General features: G+C 48.2%; 9 protein-coding genes across 9 annotated transcripts, besides 1 other annotated feature; 3 read left to right on the top strand and 6 right to left on the bottom strand.

Moving 5' to 3' along the window:
• Positions 1-67: 67 nt before the first annotated feature.
• Positions 68-3,284, bottom strand: FPSE_07882 (uncharacterized protein; the record flags this gene model as incomplete). The annotated part of the gene is made up of 2 exons (XM_009261000.1): positions 68-427; positions 525-3,284. 2 exons carry the CDS (start codon positions 3,282-3,284, stop codon positions 68-70), a joined length of 3,120 nt encoding a protein of 1,039 aa, XP_009259275.1.
• Positions 3,285-4,259: 975 nt separating this feature from the next.
• FPSE_07881 (uncharacterized protein) lies at positions 4,260-6,503 on the bottom strand (the record flags this gene model as incomplete). Its single annotated transcript, XM_009260999.1, has 1 exon — positions 4,260-6,503. One exon carries the CDS (start codon positions 6,501-6,503, stop codon positions 4,260-4,262), a length of 2,244 nt encoding a protein of 747 aa, XP_009259274.1.
• A 564-nt stretch (positions 6,504-7,067) lies between these two features.
• On the bottom strand, positions 7,068-9,235 carry FPSE_07880 (uncharacterized protein; the record flags this gene model as incomplete). Its single annotated transcript, XM_009260998.1, has 5 exons — positions 7,068-7,334; positions 7,384-7,428; positions 7,696-8,086; positions 8,136-8,489; positions 8,526-9,235. The coding sequence occupies 5 exons, from the start codon at positions 9,233-9,235 to the stop codon at positions 7,068-7,070; spliced, it is 1,767 nt and encodes a 588-aa protein (XP_009259273.1).
• A 585-nt stretch (positions 9,236-9,820) lies between these two features.
• FPSE_07879 (uncharacterized protein) lies at positions 9,821-10,411 on the top strand (the record flags this gene model as incomplete). Its single annotated transcript, XM_009260997.1, has 2 exons — positions 9,821-9,969; positions 10,162-10,411. 2 exons carry the CDS (start codon positions 9,821-9,823, stop codon positions 10,409-10,411), a joined length of 399 nt encoding a protein of 132 aa, XP_009259272.1.
• A 3,517-nt stretch (positions 10,412-13,928) lies between these two features.
• On the top strand, positions 13,929-15,343 carry FPSE_07878 (uncharacterized protein; the record flags this gene model as incomplete). Its single annotated transcript, XM_009260996.1, has 5 exons — positions 13,929-13,943; positions 14,181-14,240; positions 14,652-14,700; positions 14,916-14,995; positions 15,167-15,343. 5 exons carry the CDS (start codon positions 13,929-13,931, stop codon positions 15,341-15,343), a joined length of 381 nt encoding a protein of 126 aa, XP_009259271.1.
• Positions 15,344-16,205: 862 nt separating this feature from the next.
• FPSE_07877 (uncharacterized protein) lies at positions 16,206-16,813 on the bottom strand (the record flags this gene model as incomplete). Its single annotated transcript, XM_009260995.1, has 4 exons — positions 16,206-16,306; positions 16,361-16,458; positions 16,564-16,675; positions 16,777-16,813. 4 exons carry the CDS (start codon positions 16,811-16,813, stop codon positions 16,206-16,208), a joined length of 348 nt encoding a protein of 115 aa, XP_009259270.1.
• Positions 16,814-17,314: 501 nt separating this feature from the next.
• FPSE_07876 (uncharacterized protein) lies at positions 17,315-21,326 on the bottom strand (the record flags this gene model as incomplete). The annotated part of the gene is made up of 4 exons (XM_009260994.1): positions 17,315-17,751; positions 17,805-18,272; positions 18,323-20,444; positions 20,922-21,326. The coding sequence occupies 4 exons, from the start codon at positions 21,324-21,326 to the stop codon at positions 17,315-17,317; spliced, it is 3,432 nt and encodes a 1,143-aa protein (XP_009259269.1).
• Positions 20,568-20,627: a repeat region.
• A 2,319-nt stretch (positions 21,327-23,645) lies between the features above and the next one.
• FPSE_07875 (uncharacterized protein) lies at positions 23,646-24,157 on the bottom strand (the record flags this gene model as incomplete). The annotated part of the gene is made up of 3 exons (XM_009260993.1): positions 23,646-23,750; positions 23,800-24,087; positions 24,140-24,157. 3 exons carry the CDS (start codon positions 24,155-24,157, stop codon positions 23,646-23,648), a joined length of 411 nt encoding a protein of 136 aa, XP_009259268.1.
• A 286-nt stretch (positions 24,158-24,443) lies between these two features.
• Positions 24,444-25,579, top strand: FPSE_07874 (uncharacterized protein; the record flags this gene model as incomplete). The annotated part of the gene is made up of 3 exons (XM_009260992.1): positions 24,444-24,491; positions 24,548-24,620; positions 24,672-25,579. 3 exons carry the CDS (start codon positions 24,444-24,446, stop codon positions 25,577-25,579), a joined length of 1,029 nt encoding a protein of 342 aa, XP_009259267.1.
• Between the last annotated feature and the right edge of the window lie 479 nt (positions 25,580-26,058).

Raw genomic sequence — 26,058 nt, 5'->3', positions numbered from 1 at the left:
TCTCAAACGCCCTTCCTCCCTTCTTTTCCCTTCATTTATTCATCAACATCAGTCAAAAATCAACATTTTACCATCTTCGGCCGTAGACAGAGCTCTCTTCCTTCTTGGGCCGTTCCGGTCGCCTCTGCATTGAAACCGCTCTGCGTCCGTTACCATCAAAGCTTTCATCGCCGACAGTGTCGGTGATCAGACTAGGGTTATCCGCAGAAGATCCTGGCTTGAAAAGATTGATGATCTCGTTGAGACCAAGCTTGAGGGCCTCCTTGCGCATGCCACCCTCGATAGCCTGCTCGGCCAGTTCACGCTTCTTGTCCTGCAGTTCGAGAATGCGTTCCTCAACTGTGTTGGAAACAGTAAGCTTGTAGATGATTACGTCGACAGTCTGCGTGAGACGATGGACACGGTCGATGGCTTGTTCTTCCACAAACTAGGCAGGTACATCAGTTAATAAGTCTCTTATAAAGGAGTAAGGAGTAAGGAGTAAGGAGGAAAAAGAAGGGGAGGAAGAGGGAACAAAAACATACCGGGTTCCAGAAGGGCTCGAGGATGACGACCCTGGTCGCCGCTGTGAGGTTAAGTCCTAAACTACCGCACTTCAAACTGCACAGCAAAATTCGCGTTTCAGGGTCGCTCCTCAAACTTCGTAAGCTTTCTTCTCGCTCATCATTCTTCATGCTACCATCGTACCGCACAAAGCGGAACCGCTCCTTACGGAAGAAGGGTTCCACCAGGTTAAGCATAGAGGTAAATTGGGAGAAGACAATGAATTTGTGTTCCTTGACTTCATTTTGGAGAATCTTGATGAGTTCTCGTATTTTCGAGGAAGCAAGGACTTGTGGAGAGTTGGGGTCGCGCGAAGGATAGAAGACGCTGTCATCTTCGTCAGAAGACAAGCCAGAGGAATCGGAATCAGAATCGGACTCAGATCCTGAACTGGAGTCCGAGTCAGAAGATTCGGAGACAGCAGTTGTAGCCGCCTTTGTGTTTGCAGCGTTAGATTTTCTATCGTCCAGTGTCTGTGCAGCCATGCGCTTCGTAAGATCAGTCAGAGATGTCAAAGAGTCATCAGAGTCAGAGGCTTCATCGTCCTCAATAAAGCTGCTCAAGTTGCTCTTATCTTCGAGCTTACTCTCCTCGTCCTCAGAATCTTCGGGGCCTATAGAATCGCCCCCTCCCTCGGCATTTTCGTCTTCTTCGCCGCCAGCCTTTCCGAGATGAAGTGAGCCTTGCTCATTTTCTGAAACGAGCCATGAACCTTCGGCTTCCTCCTCCTCATCACTATCCAAGATAGCGTTGCGGTTTCGAGGCTTTCGATTGTTTTTTTGTGGCGGCATTGTATCCTCATCATCACTGTCGACAACAGCGTTTCGATTGCGAGATCGCCTCGAGGTTGTCTTCTGGGGCTCATCGTCCTCGTCATCACCGAGATCGATAATCTCTCTATCGACATTCTTTTTGGCCCCTTCTTTCTTCTTTTCTTTCTTGCCCTTGGACTTGGTTTTCTTCAACTTATTTCCTCGCGCTGGCTTCTCTGGTCGTTCATGGTCGTTAAAATATGCCAGGTCAGCGTGACATTCTGAGCAGATGTCTTTGCCTGATTTGTTGTCTTCACTACTCAAACCTCGACCACAGATGTTGCAATCCTTAGAGACGATGCCCATGCCAGCGAACATATCGGCCATAGAATCGATGTCTGCCTCCTGGTTCTTCTGAGTAGATCCTATCGACATTGCATCCTTGTCCTTCTCTAGCTTGCCTTCAACAAGTTTGGGGTGGTTACAGGCCTGTCGAAGTCGGAGCAACAGAGTCAAAGCGTTAGCGTAATTGACTTTGCCTTGCAACATCTGATCCTCAAGACTTTGGTCTGCTCGAGCTGCTAGTCTATCGTAGAATTTGCGCTCTGCAGGCGATAACTCAGCCGCTACAGTGACAACCTTGCGCTCAGTAACCTTGAAACCCGTCGAGGAGCCTTCACCCAAGGCAGAAGGCTTACCACCAGGGTTAAGCGCGCCATCTTCCTTGAGGATTTCTTTGGTTCTTCGCTTCATGAAGCATCTGAGAAGGCTGTGTAGTCTTCGAATAGCAATGTGACCTCGGCCGTTCTTCAAGGGCAGATCGATATGCTCCTTCCATTCCTTGAGGTTATCATAAGGTCGAATACGGAGAAACTTGATGAGAGATTGAAGCTCATCCAGGTTGTTTTGCATTGGCGTACCGGACAAACACCATCGATATTCTGAATTTAGGGCGTAGCATGCCTTTGTGGCTTTTGCGTTTCGGTTCTTGACGGTGTGGGCTTCATCCAGGACAACTCGCCACCAGTGCAAGCCGAAACAGCCTGCCTTCAATCCATTCTCGGCATCAGATGAGTTTCCATGCTCCGAGACCAGAATCTGGTAGGTTGTGATCACAACGTCGTAGGCAGCAAGATCCTTGAATCTTTTGGTTCGGTTGGGCCCGTGATGGACACAAACTTTGAGACCATGACTCTTTTCCACTCTATCGTTAATTTCGTGTTCCCATTGGCGAATCAGAGCTAAAGGTGCCACCACAAGTGTTGTCTTTTCAATCGTTTCAAAGTGCTTCTTCCAGCCAGAAGCGTTCTTGGCAGGCTTCTGGTTGGTGAGGATGAGCGAGATTGTTTGGAGGGTCTTTCCAAGACCCATATCATCGGCTAGGATACCTCCCTTGGGTACCCTTCCTCGTTTCACGGGACCTAGTTCTCGTCCACGCATCCACTCAACACCTTCGACTTGATGAGGCAGCAGCTTGACCTTGAGGCCATCTACGGTGCCATCTTTAGCATCTTTAGCATCTTTTGTTGCTTCTGGTTTTTTCTCGCCATCCGGCTGTCCGCCTTCCTCTTCGCCCTCTTCCATGCCACCCTCAAGTAGGGCCTTCAAATCGGCGCTTGCCTTGGCAGGGTCTGTGTAAAAGGTCTCCTCGCCGTAGGTCCTGGGGGGTGCATGAGATGATGCAGGTGGAGCGTCTGAGCTAAACATTGGCAACGGTGGCGCCCTTCGGTCCTGGTATGTAGGGCCTTTAGGGCCTGTGATTCTGGTACCGTTGCTGCTTCGATTATCGATATGGTGTTCGGGCCGGGTCTTTTGCCGTATGAAAGGGTCTGCTCTCTGCTTACGAGAGGACATCATCTTGGTAGGATGACCGAATGTGGGAGTGCTGGTGGCACCAGTGATAAGGGTTGTAATATCATCGTCAGGAGAGAGCTCGCGGGATGCAGTCTCGCGTAGAGGCGCCTTTGGGGGCGCACGTTCGTTAACCATGATGTTGAGTTCTAATAAATAACAGAAACGTTAGCATCTAAACTTTATGATATAAAAATAAGCAACCTAAAAGTATAGGTAGTCTAAATGGCATAAACTGGCTTACTGGTTTCGTCTCTTGTGCCTTGGGTGGCCAACTGTTCGATATCTTGAGGGATGTGTGTTGGGTTGACGCGGGGCAGTTTTGGACAAGTTGGGCTGCTCTTTCGACAAGAGGGCGGTTCGAGGGTTTAAAGCGAAATGAGCACCTGGCTTCCGTTTCGATTTGGGTTGACAAGGCGCCCAGCTATATGTCTTCGGTATATCCCGCGGGCTGGGCGGTGAGCGTCGTTGTGAGGATATGTGCTATTTCGTGAAGCCGTTAAGTACAAAGAACTTTGCATGAGGTATCGTTTATTGCTAAAAATGACATAACGAATTGCCCCAGCAACCAACGAGGGGTATCATAAATTACAAGATCACATTGACCAACTGCTCAGATAGCGCATAAAAGTTGGTACAGGCTTAGTGGTTAATGAAAATATTAGATCAGCGTTAGCTGATATATGGCCTGGATATGTGCTCATATTTTTATCCAACTTTGTACTAGACACATATTATTTTGCGACCTACCTACTACTGGCCCATAACTGTTCGGTTTTTTTTGACACTCAGAATCAGGGGACTGGATATGAACGGACCCTACCACACTACACTGTTGGACACTGTGAACCAACGCAAAGACCGACCCTCAGTTCCATTCCATAGACAAATCAACTTAACCTTCGCACACACCTTTGTCAATTGTGAGCGGAACTTTGCCGCTCTATCTAATCTTATCGTGATCTACCGCACCTTACCGGCTGACGTCACCTCCAAGGATGATTGTGCTTTATCACGCATTCAAAGAGTCTCAGCTTAACACGGAAAGCTAACTACCCTTTCATTGACTCGGTGGTGAATTCAAGACCGGGAGATCAAGTTGTTTTGCATTTATTATGTGATCAGCCATTTATACCAGTTGCTGCCTGCTGAATATTCTATAGCCACAGGATCACGTAAGTGCCTTCTTCTCTTGGATCGCCGCTTCAACTGCGTTTGATGTATATCTGGTAAGATAGTTGCTAGATCGAAGTCGATGAGTATAACATGTCCACGTTCAGAATTCCAGAGGAGGTTTTCTTGCCGTATGTCGTTATGAATGACGCCATAGGTTAAAAGTAGCTGTCGAAATCGCAACCCCTCTGATAACCCATTATCTTTGACTGTGACCGCATCTCCTGCCCATGCCATGAGCAACATATGAACTATATTAGCTGCTGGTAGTGGAAATGACGTATCCAAAGCAATACTTCCTAAGCAGACAGGAACATGATGGCCTTGTAGCGGTTCCATTCGCCCGTAAACCTTCTCTTCATGTTCGAGACTGCCCACGGCTGCGGCGAACGTCCCTTTTCCGACAAAAGTATAGCCATAGCGTCTCAACGATATCTTGAAGAGAGCCCCTGTACGTCCGTATTTACCATAGCCATCCAGAGGTTTGATGGAACGCAAGCGGCGGACAATTGGAGCCAGGTCCTCACGTAAGAGGTCCAGGAGACGAGCTGCATCAATGGGATGTGCCATACTTCCAGTGACAATGCGATGTAACGCGACGTTCGGACATTTCTCATCAAGATACTGGTTTCTCTTGAGGCCCAACAAGCAGTCCTGAGTGCAGTAGGGGCGGGCTTCAAGTTCCCACTCCTCATTACTTTGACCCTCCTCGCTCCCAGACGTGATATCCTTACGTTTGTTAGAACCCGGGGTTTTCGCTTCAAGCGACGTTTGTAGACCGTAACCCCGTCGGTTGGCACCGCCGGCCGATTCCTCATCACTAGTGTCGTTATCGGCGTCTGGCTGCTGCTGTGGGTTGCATGATGCCCTCGTCCCTTGTCGCAGTTGTACTGTAAGTTTCTGCGCAGCAGTAACTGATCCAGCATAAGATGAGGCAGAGCGTGTAGACTGGGGCGATTCATCCTCTGTTGTCCCACCACGCATCTCGGTGTACGGCTGCGGCCACTTACTCAGTCGGAGGATCGCTTTCTCCTTCCACAAGTTAGACTTGCCAGGTTCTTGGCAGGTTTGTAGGCAAAATGCAGCCAGTTGTGCGACGGCGGTATAGAATGGATCTACCGTCCCGTCTAAGCCTCTGGCATCCACATCTGGCTGAGATATATGATGATATAGCACTGTTGGATCGTCTTTGATATGAAGAAAGATCAGTGCTTTTCCAGCCGTGAGGTAGCCACAGCTACTGCCGAGGTGGATCATGTAGTGGAATGTTTGGGCGAGTGCTTTGGCGACTGTCTCTTCCATCTGTTCTTGTAAGCGCGTCTCGCCGTCGGTGCTGACTCTTCCACTGGAGATTTTCAGAATGACGCGAGTAAATAGGTCCTCTTTGCACATAGCCTTCTGAAAACTCTCGGCAGGTATTTTGTGTGCTGCCTTGTATTCGCCAGGGAATGCGGCATATTTTTCTCCTGCCAACGTTGTACGGATAGCCCATCTATCTGGTCCTCGCTTTCTTGGTACTCTCCGATGCAGTGCCATTCTTTTCTTTGACCCGGGCTGCCCATGCATAGGTTTGACAAAGATTTCATCGAGGTCTCCGTCATTGCTATCGGTATCGTCGGGCTCCGTGAGACTGAGAGAGTGATTCTCGAATGTAATCGCTTTGCAATCGAGCTCCTGTCCGCCCGGACGAGTTTGAGATCGTGGTCCAAACACGGTGAATACATTTTCCACAGGATCTTCGATAGCCAGATGCTCGAATGTCCTGAGATCCTCCTCACTGGCGACAGGTCTTTTGTTTGAAGCTCGCGCTACTGCACGGACATCGTTCCGTGAAGGCAAAAGGAGTTCTGGTACTGTTTCCTCAATTATGGAGTGACATCGTCGTTGTCCGTTAAGAAACCCGTCCCAAGGACGCAACGTTAGGGGGTAGTATTTACCCGTCACGTTAGTTGTCCCACCACTCGATGATCTCGCTTTGTCTTGTATAGTAAGAGTCATAAAAAGTTCCTCGTGGCAGAGTCGTAGATACTCATGGTACGATGTACTGCGTTGTTCAAGCCTGAGGCTCTCTTCTCGCTCTCGTGCTTCCTTTTCGCGCTCTTGCGCTGCTTTTTCTCGCTCATGAGCCGCTTCTAGCAGGCGCTGGAGCTCGCGTATCTCGTCGTCACGGTCGGTCATCGGCATGTATTTTGTATATGGATGGTACTCGGCTTGAGTGGTGTCTAATTACGAAAGTGAGGACAGCTGCTTATAGAGGTATTAAAACAAAGTGAACAATACAGATGTGCACACAAGGAAGCATTGTTTCCGGGAGACGCATGTTTCGCAGGAAGGGGCTTAGTTGTACTAATGAATCTATCTAGGGACAATACAAACAAGAATGGCGAAGGGGGAGTGCCAACACGTGACATGCTGGTCCCATTTGGCTCTTAGTTCATAAAACGAACTAGACCAAATTTAGACGTTTTCTAAGCTTGCATTGAAGATCAAGGTTTTAATTTCATCTACCTACATCACTAGCCGAATTCTCTTCACGCTTAACCACCAAATCAAGCAACCGGCGATAGCTATGCAACGTCGTGGAAGGACTTCAGAGAAATGAATACATTTGACGCAGAGGGGAGAGGTGCAGTAGAAATTCGCGAGCCGTCCCACACGGAGTGCCACCACTGGAAATAAGAAATTTTGTAAGGACTTCGACTTTATTTCAACCAAACTACAATTCATTTTTACCCAGACTTGTGCGAACTACATAGTCCTTGTCTTCTGTCGCTTGTAAGTCCCGCCAATGCCATTGTGTTTAGGCTTGCGTTTCCTGTGCGTGTCCTCCATCAGCAAAACAACCAAGGCACTATCCCTCCATGCCGATTGTAGGATGCGAAGAGCTTCCATCCTCAGCTCAATCGGGTCGTAACAATGCGATTCTCCGCTCACCGGTCGACCCATCATTCTATCACGAGCATTCTTGATTACCGACAGTCCGCAGCTATGCGTATCGTTCTGGCGCATGACTTCCTGTTCGTTACCTGTTAACTATGTCACAGTATCAAGGCGAAGCGCTTACCTCCTCGATATATTGGAACTCTGGAAACTCTTTATTAGAAGCTACCTACACTCGGTGAGCTCCTTTAGTCAAAAGCGATGGTGGATACTCACTTGAACATCAGAGTTTACCCCAATGCTGCTAGAGTCATAATGATAAATTCGTCTGGAGACTAAAATGATTCCCACGTTGGAAGAGTGGGAATAGCCACACGAGAGCGGTCTCGTGTTCTTTCGAGACATGCATTGCAACTCTCTCAAACGGGCGCGGCAGTAAATAACGAGCTCGAGTTGTATTCTCCCGATGGATGGGGACCAAGAACCCTACGCGTACGCAAGGAAGCTTTGTGGAGAGGTGCAAACAGGCGAGCACAATGTCATCGTTCAGCCAGGTTGTGGAACCAAGCCTCTGCAATGATATTATGTCGAATCGAAATTCAGATTGTGGAATGAGAAGGCTATCAGACATGCCTGAACCTCGAACCTCCTTGGAGAAGGCGTCGACCTCACCATTACCCCTAGTAAAGGTAGTCAACGTTGTGCCAGGGTCAGGGTACCCCTTTCCCATCAGCTGGTTCCGGAACTCGTCGGACTTCGTCCTGCCTGAATTCAGGAGGAACACCATCTGTTCCTTTAGGAGTTCCAGCACATCCATCTTATGTGTCTGATGGGTGCACTCCATGATCAGAGTGTCTAGCTCTGTATCCTTAGACTTGACCAGCCCCCTGACAAAGATCAGCGAAACACCCTCTACTCGTCAAGAGAACAACATACCAAGCATCCTTGAATAAGATACCGTAGCCGAATGCACCTAGCAATCGAAGCCACTTCTTAACACGTGTGCAATATGTCGAAAGCTTTTGGCGGTGCCGTCTCCACTGGTCCTGGCTGGCCCCAGGCTGTTCGGGCTTTTGGCCAAGAACCCTTTCGTACACTGCGTTTATGGCAAGTTGCGTGTCCATGCACGCTGCGCGCTCAAGCCATCTCACTTGAGATTGATGCCATTGAGCAAACCCACAAGCCGTCAACGCAAAGCGGATACTCCCATGCACCGGTCGTTGTCTCCTGCTTCGACCACGGCCACCCACTGGGATCCGTAGGACCATTCGTTCTCCTCGTTGGTTTGGGCTTGTAAAGCATCAACGAGGTCTTTGTATGTCGTACTGGGAGTTGCCAGGAAGGCTTAGCCGTTGGACCTGCTCGTAACTTTCGTGGATGAAATCGGCAACCGATTGATCTAGTAGGAAGTGTCGTACCCTGCCGGTTGATCTCGGGGAGACCACCTTATCAGGTTCTTCGGAGACAGTCTCTTCCGGGCTGGTTTCATCAGTGGCGGTGCTAGACCTACTGCCAGAAGGACTTGGTTTCGGGCTCTCAGTAGCGATACCCACTCGGGGGCGCTCAATCAGTGTTGTGTTCGTGATAGGCTCATCATAACCGCCGGTACTGTTGTTGTTGACCTGCGTGGCAAGTCGCTCGAGCTCTTCCCCGACCCTTCCGCAGCGCGCGGAACTTCCACTTTCAGCCACAAGAGGAGATCCCACATGTGAATGGAGAGTAACGGCCTCAACATCGTCGTCATCATCGTGCTGGTGACTCTCCTCATGAATTTGCGAGATCTTGTGGGCAAAAGATCTGATCTGGGACTGCTGCAGCTTCGAAAACCGCCTCAGGGCTTGGCTCAGGTGTTCATCAAGCTCGTGGGCCTCGGGAGCATTCGCGACTCGCAGAATACTGTTGAGAATAGTGTCAATGTCGATAGGGGTACGCAGACGACAGGCCAGGGTCCTGGCAGCAGACTCAAAACGGCGGGGGATGTCTTCTCCGTCTGACAAGCATCCGTCATCAGAAGCCTCAGGGGTAAATGGCTCCATGAGCGGGCGCGTGATTGTGGTGCTGGCTCTGGGTACTTAAAGACAGCTCGTCTCCCACTTTCTGTTCTCGCTTCTTCATCCCTTTCCACTCTCTTGACCTCCTGGGACGATCGAATCAACATGGAATCTCTCTGACTGGATCGCTCGGTTTTTCTCTGCACATTGGGCATTTATCGATGAACCCTCGCTTCAGATTCAGCCGCCTCTGTCGTGAGCCGTAGGCACACCGCGAGCACAGCGCATGGCCCCCGAGAAAAGGAGGTTCGCCGGTGTCTTGGCAAACAGTCGAGCAGGTGTAGTAGCGATTCGAAAAATCCTCGAAGCACACCACACATACTATCCAGCCGATCTGCTTCGTCTTTCGTATCCCTCGCACGACGGGCCGAAATGGAGAGCATCAAGCAACCACAAGGCTCGCTCTCCGTTTCCTGTTGCATTTCTCCAGTCTTGATTGACTCAATCCAGCTTTTTTGTGACGATTGCCAGCCCAGCCTGTACGTGTGCTAGACGTGAGGCTGGGGAGATCACTAAACGACAGGCAAGTCAGGGTCCGATAGGAGGATACGTGGGAAACGTATGGACGTGATGGATGCCGATAAATGTATGCAAGTCAAGGGCATCGTCAGGGAGACACCAGAGTCTATCAAAATTTGCTGGAAAGATACTTGGGAGCTGCTTGAGGATTTGGAGGATGGCCCCCTGAAGGAGGAGGCAAAGAGGCTCCTGGAGGACAAGTATAGTGTGTAATGATATCGAAAGAGGTTATTCCTTTGGTCTTCGTGTTTAGCAATGCCCCAGTCGCCCCATACCTTTCCCTTATCGACTCTCATTCAACAGTTATCTTACCACCTGGTGGAGGTGCGCGCCTTGTCGTACTACGCTCGCTCATCTGACCGACTCTAGCTCCTCTGTCATCACTGCGCCAGCTCATGCCGTGTGCTTGAGATATTTGAAAGTGATGGCGGGGGGTTGAACTATGCTGAGATCCTCGACGACGATGAGTCTAGCGAGCCCATGGTTCCCGAAGTGGCTCCCACCGTTCCAAAGAGTATTTTGGATGTCGGGCTGGGAAGGAAACTTGATGATATGCGAGTGAAGATTCGCTGGGAGGACACCTGTGAGCCACTTGACCTGATCAAGGTTTCCAGGACAGCTAGGAGACGCTTGAATCCCTGAGGTGGACCCCTGAAAGAGCAAGCGAAGATGTTATTTGAGGACAAGTATGTAGTATAAATATATTGATATCGGTGTGTTATAATTTGTGCATTGAAGTGATGGAGATATGGCTGCTTAATCAAAATGCAGGGCAGGATGGCGCGACTGGCTTAAACACTCCGCTCTCCACGTCATCTTAAATGTCTTGAACGGCATACCGCGGAATGCCTCTCTTAATTCTTGACGATCTTTTCGCCAATGAACCTCTGTTCTACTTCTAACGAGTTTCGAGACCTTTTCTTTTCTCTTTGTGAAGCCCTCTTTGTGAAGCCAAGTCTGCTATTTGGCTGACTGTACCACTCTAAATCTTCATTGGTACCACTTCTTACATAAGGTGAAAAGAAGTTGTAAATATCTAAATCGCCATCCCGCCTTGATTTCATTTCGTAAAGCTTTTGGTCGCATTCCGGTAGCCAGCGTCGCCTTGAGATATTGGCTAAGACGGTATAATACTATCCTTGAATGAAACCTACTTGACTGGAAATGATGCTATGTGCTCATCATCGCAGTTGAAAACAATGATAGAGCCATGATAGTCATACAGATCAATAAAGACACTGCATTGACTTGCTTGTTTGTGTTGTTGAGCATGGATTGGCTCGCCTTTCTGACCAGACGAATATGCTTTGATGCTAATAGAACGATTTGATACGTCTTTAGAGAAGTTGGCTTCGAGATAGAGCTGATTCATAATATATTTCTCCGTACAATTGCGGATTTAATAGGGCGTTATCGAACTAGGAAGGTGAGAAGAGTTAGAAGCGAATTCTGTTAATCAAGGAATTAGACCTACAGTTGTGTTGACTGTCTTCGCTGGTCAGCCTGCTGCTCTGCAAGAGTGAGCAGTCGACTTCTGAGGCTGCAGTAGGCCTTATAAGTATAGTGAACGGAGTTATATTTACTAAGAATGTCTTTCCGAGCCGAAATCCCAGAGCCGAGTGTGTACATCCATGCTGTGTGTTCCAGTTCAGCTTGAGACGAGCCAACTGCGGAGCCAACTGCGGAACCAACCCTGTAGAGTGTTAGATAGCTCAAACTATGACTATGACGGTGATACCCACGCTACCGAAGAAGATGTGAACTCATGGGACGGTGAGGGGGATGATTCAGGGAACGGTGATTTGCTTGATCCTGGCGGCACCGGTACAGAAATCACCTCTTCTCTTTGGCGACGAGTGAAAATGACGGCCCGCCCAATTAAATCATTGTATTCCATCACGATACGACATCGTACCAACCCTATCAATTGGGCAGGGCCCAATTTCCTGGTGGTCCTATCCTCTGTCTTCCACAACAAGACTCTGACTTCTTGCCCAGGAGCCTCCCCAAAGAACTCAGCTGTTATACAAACTTGACCGTTGGGAAGTACTGAGAGCTTTGTAGATTGCCTTGCCTCGCTAAGTAGAATCTCACTATCACATATCAGCAGGGGTTCTCAAGAAAAGAGTCATCTTACATTGTCAAGTCTCCATCACATATTCTCTGATTTTTACTCTCTTTGAGCATAGACATGGCCTTTTCGAGGACAGGCAAGACCTTGGGTTCAGCTATGAGGTTGCCATCTCCGAGATCATATCCAAACCCCTGTTTACAGGAGCTTCTATGGCGTATTCGATAGAAGAAGTAGGTATATGAGGTCGCTGTATTCGCTGATGACCGTTCGCATTGTAAATGTCTGGTCTTACATGGTATGCATGGCCTGCCGTTGTCACACTAACAAGCGTTAGCATGGCCTGCCCAGCATCGAAATATACAACTCTTACCTTAACCTTTCGTCGTCGACATGTAGCGCAGGCCCCTGAGGCTCCGAGAGGGCGTGTGTAAGGGCTTGTTCTAGTTCCACGGATGTGGGTGCCGGAAGAAGAAGCCTTGCGTCTCTTTAGCTGCTCTCTGATGATCTGCTACCGGCCTTGTATACTGGCCAACCCCCCTTTAATCCATTTCTTGAACTTTACGTCTTTTTCTTTCAAATCTACGATCTTTTGAACTCTAACACGATGGTTTTGACCCGCATTACTACTCACCAAGAGCTTCTTATGCAACAGTCTAACGCAGCTCTCTGCTCCCCGTGCCGTCTACTCCGCCTTCTTCTGAAGCAGAGATATCCGAACCAGACCACGAAATTGAAGAATTAGAGCGAAGTCTGTCTCTCAAGCTACTTATCCTCCTTTCCACTATTGACCATGCGTCTACACCGAACTACGTAAACCCTCATCAGCTATATAACGAGGTAGAAACGCATGACCTGCCCGAGCTCATTAAACACTACTTCGAGCGTCTCTGTGAACGATTCAAGCTGAACCCTCCGCAACACCCATTTAGTCAGCGCTATACTGCTGCCACTCTTTGCAACCTCTATTCTCCAAACTATCTATATAAGAACTGATTTTACTATATTTAGTATTTCCTTCTGTTCTGCTAAGAGCTGCCTGATTTTCAGCACTATGTACCATCTTATAGGAAGTTATTTCTAGCACTAAATGGATTTACTAGGGATTATTATTATTACTATTAGTACCTTTATCCCTAGGATTTATTATATCTTTAACTGTAATCCAGTTCTACAGAATATTTATTAGACTATTGTTTAATACCCAGCCCATCGCTCGGTTCTAACTAACTAGGTTAGTAGGTTATATTTTGCAGATCTATTGTAGTAGCCCTTATCTCTATACCTAAGTTTCAGACATTACAATAGCGTAGAATAAGAGTTACTACCTATATATCATTCGGTATATCTGCTTTTATTCCTTTACTGCATAGTATACAGATATATAGGCTGGAATTACTGTTAAACTCATATCTCTTCACAGATCGAATGAGTAATTCATTTAATTCATTTATATAGGCTGGAATATATGCTTAAGTATTTGGGTATGAAATGGTATCTTGTTGAACTCCTTCTATAGGGGAGGGCTGTAGCCTTTATGCAGTATGTGTCTCTCTCCCTTAGCCTTTCTATCTCTAACCTCAGTACAGTTTCGAATCCCCAAGCGTTTTACACCAGGCTATTTCGATATCTGGTTTAACTCACATCAGATCTTCCATATATCGATTTTGTGTGCTATATATGTACATATACTTGCACTGATGGAGGCCTTTACAGCATACCGTACATTAGATGTATGTCTAGGAGCATAGGAGTCGACGGGGTCCAATATATCATCAGTTCTCTTACACTTTATGCATAATCTCATGATTAGCTCTCTCTTGCCTCGTGCATAGCGGTTTAATCTGGAATACAGGTCCTCAGCGGGCCAATATTGGCCACAGTCTCGTGAGAAGTTCATGCATTAAGTATTCATTGACTACCTAAGGTAGGTAGGTATATGTTGTAAGTCTAGACGTCGCGACTCCCTTTACTATAACTGCAAGTACTTCATTTTCTCGTACCCCGCACTTTCAACCTCCTTAATGTGCGGGCAAACTTCGTCATAAGGTGGTGGGAGGCCTTTCTTCTCGAGCCGGCAAGAACACCATGGCCCCCTATCATGTATGTTATGGGGCTGATCCCACCTCAGGCATGCAACAACCCCCGTCATATTCCACTTGAACTTATCCTCATGTAAAGCTACCACTTTTATGCGTGATAGAGAGTCATGAATTTCTTTGTGGGTATAACTCGCCTTACAAGCTCGAGCTTTACCAAGGAAGTCTAGAATATCATGAGGGGCAAGTACTTCCCTTTCTTTGAAAGCGACTGGATTGCTTCTATCATCTGACACTCTAGGCCTTCCCCAAAGCCATGCATGCGCAAGAAGTGACACTAGCAGTCGACGTTGAGCATTCTGTAGGCTCTGTTCTTCCTTTGAGGCTTTAGATGGGGAAAAGAGGTTTGCCAGAAATAGAGAAACTTTCTGCGTATGCTCTTTAAAGGACCTTTCTTTGATCACTTTATGTGAGAAAGAGCCATCCTCATTTAAGAATATCGTGGAATCATCCATCCATTGTTGACTTGATTTGAGATTCTGTAGTGTTTTGGGCCATTTCAGAGCAGAGTCCCTTATTGTCTCAGGGCCAAAGTAGACAGGCGTGCAGAGTCTCCGACTGGGATGCATTTTCCGCGACGAGCCAGGCATGGAAAAGTGGTAGAATGTGTCAAGGTGAAAGATCAATTTGAAGGCGGCTTGTAATCTAACTCCTCAGCGATTCATGAATTAGCTATTTATGCTTGAAGGGGCAGGCTTTTACTGTTCTTTAGGAAACAGACCTTGACTTACACCAAGATGGTGTCCAGATAGATCTGGTTGGTGAGTTCATTAAGCACAAGGTCGCCGACAAGGATGGCGTGTGCAAGCATCATTAATAGGTATACCTATAATAACTCAGGACAGATAAGCCTGATTGGAGAGTTCACAAGTAACGAATGACTGGCGTGGGTATCGGCGCGTAAAGCCTCATTCGTTGGTGTCGCTGGTGTGTCTGTGAAAGACACCTCCTCCTGTCGCTTTATCAAATCACCCAGGGTATATCTCAGGCCTTTCTGAGGGTCGCATCCCGCTCAGTAATAATTACAGGAAGTTATCCACCAAGTTCGCCATGCTTGTATGTACTCTACCCTCTCCACCATCTTCGCCGAGGCATAGGACGTTTGAAAAGGCGGGGGGTGACGATGCACGATTTCATCTGGATAATAGGTAAAGTTCAGCTCTGTATTACTAGGTTAGTTGAACTAACGAATAGCATTAAGCAATGTATATCGCTTCATTCCTCCAGCTTTTGGTCTTCAACATCGCCGCTTTAAGTTCAAATCCCCAGTGGAAATTGAGGGGAATGGCCTCAAAAAGAAGCTTGACTCAGGTTATCGTCTCTGTTCGCCGCCTTTTGCACAACCAGACTCAAATTCCACCCATAGTACTGTACATCAAAGTCCCTCCACCTCGACGTCTCTAAGCCATCAACATGAGCGGAGATATGTAACCGGCTGTCAGAAAGGCAATAAATCCAAGACACCAGGTTTCTTGTGTAAATGTTGCCCAAAGAGGCGCAAGAGGTTCAGTACGCTTGAGGAACTCATGTAAGTCAGGTCTGTACATGATATTGGCAACTGATTGACGACTAGCAACCATGAAAACTCGCTCCATATACGCCGCAGCTCATGGTCTTGCTCAGCGATCTCTGAGTACCATCAAGCGTTTTACATTTCACTAAGTAGCTTTGATTACTTGAGTATCAATTGACCCCAAGATAAAATATTCGAATTGCGTTTTCCGCATAGCCTGAATCTAATCAAGTCATTACAGATGAATGTGTTGCTGTCATATCAACAGCAATTTTAATCAATGAAGCCAGCCTATGATTGCCTTGCCTTACCATGCTTCACTTCACATGTGAATTGCAAGGTTACTCATCAAGAACCTAGATCCGCTAAAAACAAGAGTGATCCGCTAGAATATAGCGTGGGTAAACGAAAACCGATGAAAGTTGAATACTGAGGGCTTCCTTGACATGCCAGGCAGTGCTTCTAACGAAACTGCGCCGGGACAACTTAGTATCTGGCCATGTCAGTCACCGTGACGTGCCAGATACTTGGCGGAAACGCGCTGGTCCGAGGAATTGCTCGTTCTTACGGGAAAGACTTCGCAGTACAGATCTCATCTGTGCATCTCTCTGTTCGGAGATTTGTGCCAGATGTAACATTGAGATACAAAAGATAACGCTCCATGACAATTAATCCTAGATAATATGACCTTCACCCGTTCTTGTACGGATCATCCGCTATTATACATTTATCCTCGAGCAGCCCACTGCTTAATTATGCTAGGGGAACAGGAGCAGGGGCCTCGGTGCCAGAAGCCTGCTTTCCACCAACGGGAGGCAGGAAGATAGGTAGATAAGTGACGACAAGAGCCATAACTGCGCTTCGTTAGACATCGTGTTCTTGCTGTTGGATGTGTGAGGAAAACATACTTGACATGCCGACTGAAAAGTATCCAGGTGTGGTGGAGTTCTTCTTGGAATCCTCGCTCTCACCGAGCCAGCTCTGGATGGAGAAAACAACAGAGGCCCTATCCATACCAAAAGTCGTTAGTGATCCCGTTGCATATCATGTATCACTTCGTCGCCATTGCGCCATGTCTCCGCAGTCATGGGAAATCTTTGGGACTACGTACCATCCCACAAGCTTATTGCGCGTGAACATAGCCGCCATTGGAAGTGTGGTGGACATTGTCGAGGAGATATCGGTCGACTCGCCCGAGCTCTTGGGCTCTTGGTAAGGGACGACTGTGTCATCAAGTTAGCTTACTGGTCACAATTGTGACAATCGCATGGCGCTAAAAGTTTGCGCACAACTTTTTTCTGAGGACTTTAGATGTGGCACTTACTGAGGTCGGTTCTTCTGGGGTCCTTGGGAGGCGACATCTTTGCTGTTGTGATGAGGAGAAATGATGTTTGGTCGATGGTTGTCGCAATTACCTCTTAGCTCGCGCGACCTGTCGGGTCAATTCGACTGGGGTGAGGCGTGAATTGTGGCGCTTCCTCAGACGGGGTAACGTGGCGTAGGATCTCGACCTGCCTAAAAGGGAAATGAATATATCCACACACTTACTTACAAGAGTCCACAGAGAATCATGATGAATACGTAGAAGGGGCTTTCATTTTCTAGTCTTCTATTGTTATGATATAAAATAGAGATAATGATATAACTGTACTTGGATGTACAAACCATTGTACATAAATCACGGGTTACGACCCGAGATTTGATACCCAGCATAGACATACATATATAGGTAGCATAACACACCAGCAACTTTGACCAGTCTACGACAGTGACAGCTGTTGGTAGATCATATTTCGCAAAACATTATACATCGTAACATAAACGCTATATCATAAGCTCGTGATGGTAGAGGCGAGCTTCGTTTACTCCACCCTGATAATAACCTTCCACTGCAATGCCCCGGCTTCACGAATAGCGCAAGCCAGGCATCCTCTCTTTCGTCGGCTGATGATGGCATTCCAGCCTTTTTGAGCGCAGAGCGCACGAACCAGAATCTCCATGTCTGAGCCGAATTGTCGTTTCCTGGACTCGAAATGCATTTGTTCTGCGGCAGGGAAACTGCCTCGTCGCTGAACGATATTATATTTTGAGGTGAGCCTCTCAATGGTGGGTGATTGAGGCACTTCGGATAAGTTGGTGATGCAGTCAATAACAAGAACTCGGTCGCTTCCCATTCGTGACGGTGTACGACGGTGAGTTGGAGGGGCCGCAAGAAGCTCTGAAAGCGGGGTGTGTTGACGCTTCAAAAGCTCCGATATATGTATGACAGCATAATTATACCATTTGTGCAACGGGTGGCCTGAGAATAGAGTTAGCTACGAACCGCAAGCTATACAGAAGTGGTGTTCATACCTGTGCGGTTGGCAGGCCGAGAGCCTTGCCCGAACGTGTCAGAGCCAGATACGTCAATTTGCTGGATTGTTGGGCTTGATGGCGATTTAATGAAACGGACTCGATGAGAAGGTGAACACGGGTGCGCCGTTACAAAACTAATATCGTAGGCCAGAGAGAGCGAGTAGTTCTCGGCTGTAAATCCATCAATGGCTACGGCAAAATTGACCGTGGCTGGCAACGATAGTAATTCAGGGTCCTTAGTTGTCCTCGCGGGGAAAGCCTTGTTTGGATCGGATGACATGAGTTCTAGCGATCGGAAGGTAACGCTAATCATGGGAGGAGGTGTTGAGTAGCTGTTTTCGTGGGGGATGATAAAGTCCGCAGGGAAACAAGAGTATTCATCCGCATCTCCAAGGATGGAAGATTCGCGCTCAATTCGCTTCTTTGCCCATAGTCTCGCTTTCTTACCCAAATGAGCCATATCTTCTGTTATTTGTTAGTTGGTCTTCATCACTGGCACGCGTGCGAGAACCTACCAGCTACGTCTTCCACTTCAATATTCACCCAGCCTTCATCGATGCCAAGAGGAAGAATGTCACTGGAGACCCATCCCATGCATTCGGCGGAACCTTGACCTGCTGCAATGACTCGGCCCACAATACATGATGTGCTCCAGAAGCTCTTGCCTGAGTACACAAATCCTCCAGATAAGTTGGCAAATGAGCCCAAACGCTCCATGGCACGGCTGTCGTTCTCAAGTAGTGTGGCCATCAGAAAATGACACAAGCCATCTCCAGGAAGCATCAGACCATAAACATATGATTTTGAAAGCCAGCCAGAAGGATGGAGCGCTGCTGCGAGCTTTCGTCGTTGTGGCCGTGACTTGTCCTTCTGGTCATACGATCCGAAGTACAGCGATCGCTTGGATCCGTTCGTCTCAGAAGACTTTTTGGCTGGTTTATCAAGAGTAACTGCAGGAGTAGGAGTTGGCACCAAACCGATGATGGATCGACGTGCATTGTTTGCGATAAGGCCCTCGTATGTGTCGATTCCGGGCCAGAGAAGTTTCTTTGCAAAATGGGTGAGCCCATCCACTTGCTGCTGTGGATTACGACCTTTAATAGTATAGCTATGACTGGCTGTCGTTTTGTCTTCGTGGTGCTGACGGAAGGTGAATTTACTGAAGAGAGAACCCAGCCAACCTGTCGCTGGAGGAGGTGTGGCTGGTTCCGCTGTCTTGGAACTGGTTGAAGGCTGCTCTTGAACCTTGTCGATTTCTATATTGTCAAGCCAGCTTCGAGCAAGATGCAGCGACCATTTGACCATCGGAGTAGCGGCTCGCTCAAAGTGAACAACGTCAATAGGTCGGAACGCCTCGACTCCATATTCCTCACCCTCCGTGATGGCATCTAGTCGGATGAGCAGTTCAGTAGCAACAAGGATTTGCATAAAGAGCCAGTACTTCTCCTCAGCTCGCTCACTTGCATTGTTTGTATCGTGAATCGACGAAGTATCCTCCAGCTCATCGTTGTCTTCACCTCCCCAAAGAATTTGTCCCAGTCTGATCCTCCACTCAACATGGGTGAAGTCGAACCACACATTGGCAGTGCTGAGGCACTTAATCAGGGCGTTAATTTGGTTGGCCAAGCTGTAGTGGTCGCGCTTATCGACAACAGAATTACATGGCCGCATGAAAGAATGGAAGAGATCCTGGTAAGTCTGAACAGAAGTCTTCTTGCGAAGATCATTGACTCGGTACAGTTCAGAGTTTCGCCTGAGGCGATCCATCAGTTCAGTCTCGGCAAGGCGACGCAGGTAACCCAGCGGGGAAAGCATGCGCTCACGTGCCTCGACGATAGCATGGGCTTTCTTGCCGAGACTGTCAAAACCGAATTGCTCCTCCTCGAGAGCATCGCCAACAGCGAGCTCAAGAGCAGCTGAGAAGCCCATAGTCCCTTTCTCCAGGCCCTGCATGCTCAGCGTATTAGGACGCTCCCGACAGCGGATAAAGAAGTGCGCCTTGCGCGAGTCGACAGCCTTCGCTCGGGCAGCGGCATCCTGGTTAAGGTCCCGAGTTAGGTGAGGCCATGCTGTGAGACCGCTCCATGCTCGGTCTTCAATTTGTACATGGTCAGTGAGGTCGCGGATCTCCAATGCCTCATCAAAGGGAAACGCGACGCTGGGATTGGGGGCACCAGAACAATGCCCCTCGCTACGGGCAAAGTACTGAGGAGCGCCTGAGAAGAGCTTCTCGATCTCGGACTCGGTGAGAGTAGACATGATTCGATTCAGCTTCAAGACAGGCTTGGGCGGGGGAGAAGTAGCATTTTCCTTGTCGGACAAGGAACCCGGAGTCGGTGGAGGAGGTGGGAGCGGCTTGTTCTGATCCGGAGGTGAACGCGGGGAAATAAGAGCCTGTGGTAAATGTGACGGCGACTGTGACGATGAAGACGTAGGCGTCAAGGGCGTCTTAGTGGCAGTCCTTGTCTTAGTCTTGGTACCCTGGAATATCCCCGTAGAAGCTACAGGTGGAGATTTGCGGCGGAAACCTCGGTCGGGGGGAGCGGCTCGTGGCGGAGGAGAATGCGGGGAGAACGACTCGTTACTCAAAGGAGAAAGGATGGGAGTGTCACTCTGTTCCTGTTGCAGCGACGGAACCTAGAGAGTCAGTCAATTGGGTCAGGTGAGCTTTGGAGGGGGTTGTGGTAGTTGTTGCAGTGCAGGTATTGAAAGAATGCAATGTGTATGTGATGTAATTGGGAACAGGATGAAAATGATTATAAAGGAAAGGAAAGAAAAGAAAGGAATGAAAGAAAGAAAAAGAAGAGGGAAGGAATGAAAGATGGAAATTGACATGACATAGGACTATCATGACATCCATCCATACCATCGGCCAAAGGCGCCCCCGAACTGAGCCCATTGAGGGGCCAATTCAGGGCTGTCAATGGACAATGGCATGACATGACCAACGATCGCCATAGCGCACGACACTGGGTTGGCCTGACGCAGTGGCCTGATGTCGCAATATGTCTCTCAAATGGACTTTCAATTGGCAGTCATGACGAACGAATTGATGTATTGTCGCAGTGGATGTTTCGACGGGCAACAACATTTGAGTATCAAGACTTGACTTACATCTTCATCGCCTTTCTCCCCTCTCCCGTTGCGATCCCTCACACGATTTTTGGCTCGAGTGATTAAGCCTTGAAGTACAAAATCCGGACGCTTGAAGCGACCCCCGGTCGATGCAGATGGAACTGTATCTACAGCACCAGATTCGTCAACGGTTTCGTCCCCGTTGTTCTCGTCGTTCTCGTTCTGAATCTGGGCACCGGATCTGTTTGGTATGACGCTCGTGTTTCTCCGAGATGCGCGAGACCATTGCCGTCCGTGTTGTCGCTTTCTCCTAGGCGCATTCTCATGATCATGGTTCATCCCCAACCTGAACCTATCGTCTGTTTCTCCCGACCTGTTTGTGTCGTCGCTGAACCTGCTCACGGCAGACGCTCGTGGCGACGGCCTTGTTTTGGTCAGTGGCATGTTGAGTAGGATGGATCTTCGGCCTTTTTTGCGCAACAACTCGGCGCACTGCGGGCAGCCGCCGCCGAAGGGTCGGTTTGATCTCGACGAGCAGGTCAGACTGGGGGTTGACAACTGCAATTACAACAATGCCACGCTGAATAAAGAGATGAGCCAAGATCCAAATCCTCTACTCAACCAAGCCAAGTCCCGTGTTTTCCTAAGCGTCACCGCCGTCAGTTACGGTTTTCGTTCCAGAGTTGAATAACAATTGCGCTTGCACTGGCCACAGCACATCCAGCATTCACAATTCGTCAGCTGGAATTCGAAAATAGATGGTGGTCTTGATCTTTGAGAGACAACACGGCAAAGTGTTGGACAGAGTCATAGTTGGCATCGTATCTGTTTTTCTACTCAAGTATGTTTCCTCACCGGTTGGTCCACGTACGTATGCAAGTAAAGCACAATGCTTTTTCTGGGTATCTTCAACGGCTGTCTCAGGTTATCGGAAGCAGGCAAATGCCCCTCTTTCACTTCTCTCTTGTTCGTGCAACAATAAGACGGTCTCCACGCGCGGCGGATATAATTACTAGGTGAGCACAATCCGGAGTGTGGGCCTAGGACCGGGAGGATCATGGGCCGTTACACCTTGGTATGGATAAAACCGAGGTGATCTGCTATTTGTGTCGATGCGCCGTTGATGTGGGCGAATACACGGGTGCGGATCCAGCAGTGAGGTCGACATATCATCCATGACCTGGCCTATTGCCTGGGTATCTATTATACTTCAGTCTTGCAGCAGACCGCACAGTAAGTAAACTTGTTGCATGATGCCTCCGAACAAAATCGGGTTTTGAGGATCCCAGCACCCGTGAGCTTCATGCTTGATCCTTGCTAGCGAAGTTGAACTGTCTAACAACGATGACAATGTTATCTGTGGCCATCCAGATGTGTGGGCGTACGTATTGGTAAACAGACTCACTTCTTGGGTTGGAGGAAGCTTGTGAGTTAGTGTAGCAGAATAGTCGACCTCAAGCTTAGGGCGCAAAAATAAGCAACCCAAAGGTCCGGTCTCAATGGCATGAATTGGCTCACTAATTTCGTCTCTCATGCTTACAGCGGCCAACTTTTCTGATACCCTGAGGCGAATGAGTTTGTGGGCCTCTTCCCTGTGGAAATGAACATGTCAAAGTGGAGACCGATCCGCAGACGTGTTTCGAAACCGCCGTTGCCAGAAGCGAGCCAGGGAGAATTGCGATTCGTGCCAAGACATCTTGCAGCAATTATTCAGTATTGATCAGCTGGGTTCGAGATGCTGTTACCCAGGATAGTGCAGTAAAGGCTATTGCGTTACAAAATCGGCAATTATTTGCGCTTGGCAACTTACTTTGCTAGTATCAACGTTTTCGACATTTAACTTATTGACCGAGTATCAGCCCTGCAATAGTGGCAACCTTCTTTCAACGTAGGCTGCAACGTGATAGGTACCTGGCAAAGAGCAAGGTTTCTCGCTCTGCAAATCCGTAAACGTGCGCACAAGGTATGTACGCGCGTGTAATCCTCTCATACGGATACAGGCAGGCTTGTTGGTACGTAGACCCTGCTGTGAATGATGATGGAGCTCACGTTTGTTTGCAACTTGGTCCGTTAAAAGTGTGGGGTGGGATTGCTGTTCAATTATGTTGGTTGCCGATATCTAAGTACGATCCTCGATTGTCTTAACCATCATGAGATCCTTCCGAGCTCTTTGCTAACGATTGTTTTAGCGTTTCCACTCCTGCCACCACCATTTTCGTCGTAAACTGCTATTGCGAAACAAGGGGTACAACCTAGCTGTGTTATACTTGCTCAGCCCATTTAATCCCTCGCAACACGCGGCAACTTGCAGCGGCGTTGTCTTTGCCGTCTCTGTTGTGCCTACTGGCTCAATAAGATTGCGCGCGCACCATGATAGCTCTCGGAGCAACGGATGCAAGGTAACGTAAAATCAGGTAGTGGAATGATCGCAAGGGCGCAAAGTCCAGCCCAGATTGCCAATGCTGTTTCCTCCTTTGAGGCACAGTATTGTATGCACCTTGCCTTACCAACTACCAACCTAAGAATTGTAGTTATAATGAAGATCTCTCACACTACTCAGGCCCATGACTACACGCAACATCGGCCAACATTGGGTACTGTGTATCTTCTGTTTCATGGTCTGTCGGATGGGGACAAACAGCCGATGATGCAAACATGTTCTTTGATTCAAGGAGTCTCTTTCCTCAATCCTTCAGCAGTACCCAACAAGCGATTGGCTCTAGTCTGAAGCATTGTTAGACTCAGACAAGAATGTTTCGAAGCTCAAGCTGGCGGCGTATCATGCACAACGACAAGCAGATACTTGGGATCCGGCACGATGACCAATTCCTGTTTCCTTGTCCGCAACCGTAGAAGCTTCACTTCGTCCTGTCAAGTATCAGCAGCGAACTCCCATGATGCCGAACACCGCTCTTACCTCACCGTCCAACTCCTGGACCAGATTGCCAGAGCTATTCACATAGTTCCAGACGATCGCTGCGAACTGCTCGACTCCTTGTGTTTCGTTCTCTTCTAGCGCAGGGGTTTCGTTGGAGAATGTTGTGGCCGTAGATGTAGTTCGAGACTTGGAGGTCTGTAAGGCGTCGACTTGTCCGCTTGTTTTGAGGATCGCACCTGTAGCGCGGTCGAGGACAATGCTAGCTTTCACACCAGGCTTCTTCGATAAGCGACCGAGCTTCTCCTCGAGTGCATCGTGCCCGTTGACCTATAAATTTGTAAGCCATATGGAACGGTCATCATATTGTGATACAGCATACCAGTGTCGTGTCTGTCATTCTAAATGTGGTGTTGCTGCTTTGGTAGACCTGGCTTATCAGCTCCCGGCGTGGTTAGATAGGAGACAGGGAGGTGGCGGGGCAGGCTAGCAGGACGCATATTCTGCCACCTACCACCGCCAAAATTTTGAGAAACCCATTGAGGAAAGTAGATCTTATCAGTGGTGATCGAAGAATCTAAATCTTAAAGTACCAGCAGCATCTCAGTATTACGATCGCAATCGCCAAGCATCATTGAATCTCTACACCTACTATCATTATCTCTCATAGCGACTAAACCGACACCATGGGCTCCAGCAACAAGAAAAAGCGTGAGAAGCAGAAGGACTTCCAAGTATGTATCGACCGTCACTGTCGTGCAGAAATATGAGCTCACAATTCATGATGAAGAAACCGAAGTTCAAGGTTGGAAAGGACAAGGCAAAAGCCTCCAACTTCACAGACACGAGTTTCAAGTCCAGAGGTAGATGAAGAGTCACGTTGTCTGCATCTTTCAATTACTGACAAGTCACAGCGATTGTAATGGGACATCAATCATTATCAGCAGTCGCACCTGATGTCGTTCAACAATTCAAGCACAATCTATCACTAGCATCTTCTTCAAAATCTGACAAGCAAAGGAGGGAAGCATTGGCCTATCTTACGTCGCAGCTTTCTTCAGAGCCTCCAGTCAATCCTGTAGGGACACATGCGGTGCTTGTCAAATTGCTCCCTTTGATTTCAGATAGCTCGACACCAGTCCGAAGTCAACTTCTCAAACTTTTCAGAGAGCTCCCATCTGACGAGGTCAGACACAGTGTAGAGCAAGCCATTATGTTCGTCCGGGCAGGCATGACGCATTTATCAGCAGATATCAGCAACGACTCACTAGGCGTAATGGAATGGCTTCTGGATGTGGCAGAGAACGACTTGGTAGTGTGCCCTGGCGGTTGGGTCAAGACCTTGAGCAGTTTTTGTGCCATGATGGGATGGGCACTGAAAATCCCAAAAGCCGGATGGTCCTCTGGTACAAAATCTGGACTTAGCGCCAAGGGCGCTGCAACATATGCCCGCCAGATCGCCACTCTATCACGGTTTCTAGAAGCCGGTCTTCGACCCGAAGCTGAGATTCCCGAAGATGAATCAGAGATATGGGACAACTTGTACCGGATACCCCAGGATTCGAATGCTTTTGAATATCTCAACCTATACGGCACTAGACGAGACGAAGAAGGAGAAATGTATCCCAGCCGAGACGCGAGACAACGCGTTTTTGAGCGAAGGTTCTTGGAGGCAGTATTGAAGGGCGCGGACCAAGCTAAGAAAGAAGGCGGTGCTACAGGCCGAGCGGCAGCTGGCCTGGACCAAGTGCTTCAAAATGGGATGGGCGAATATGAGAGTTCAACAGCAATGGATACCCAGGATCTCCTGAGCCTTTGGTGAAAGGTTTTTATAGATCCCTAATGATACTACATACTTTCTCACAAATAAAGTCACCAGCTGACTGCGGGCTTGCGGGTTACTGAAATGGCATTTCATATTCGATGCGATGCGTCTCATGCTTATCTTCTCCTTAAGGCGGGCGACACTTCCGGAGTTTCGCTCGAGTTAAACATATATAAAACACGATGTTCATTTAGTTAAAATAAGGATTCATCAAGTGTCGTATTGTCAAGTCTAAAACCGGACGGTCTGCATTCGAGTTCAACTTGTCAAGATTTGTCGTTCACAGATCCCGTAGAGCCAACGTCGAGGAGAACGGTCATCTTAGTGGGCTAACAATGTACGATGCAAGTATATGATGATTAGCATTTTATTGTGAATCAGATTTTTATCTATGACGGGGTTCTTAATCCTTATTGTAGTCTTACTTCCAATAGCTTCCCCCTGACCAGACCTTCAACAACACCCACATCGGTTTT

The sequence above is a fragment of the Fusarium pseudograminearum genome, chromosome 2 (genome assembly GCF_000303195.2).
Source record: "Fusarium pseudograminearum CS3096 chromosome 2, whole genome shotgun sequence".
In the NCBI taxonomy this organism is placed as follows: Eukaryota; Fungi; Ascomycota; class Sordariomycetes; order Hypocreales; family Nectriaceae; genus Fusarium; species Fusarium pseudograminearum.
This window is presented reverse-complemented; position numbering and strand designations above follow the sequence as displayed.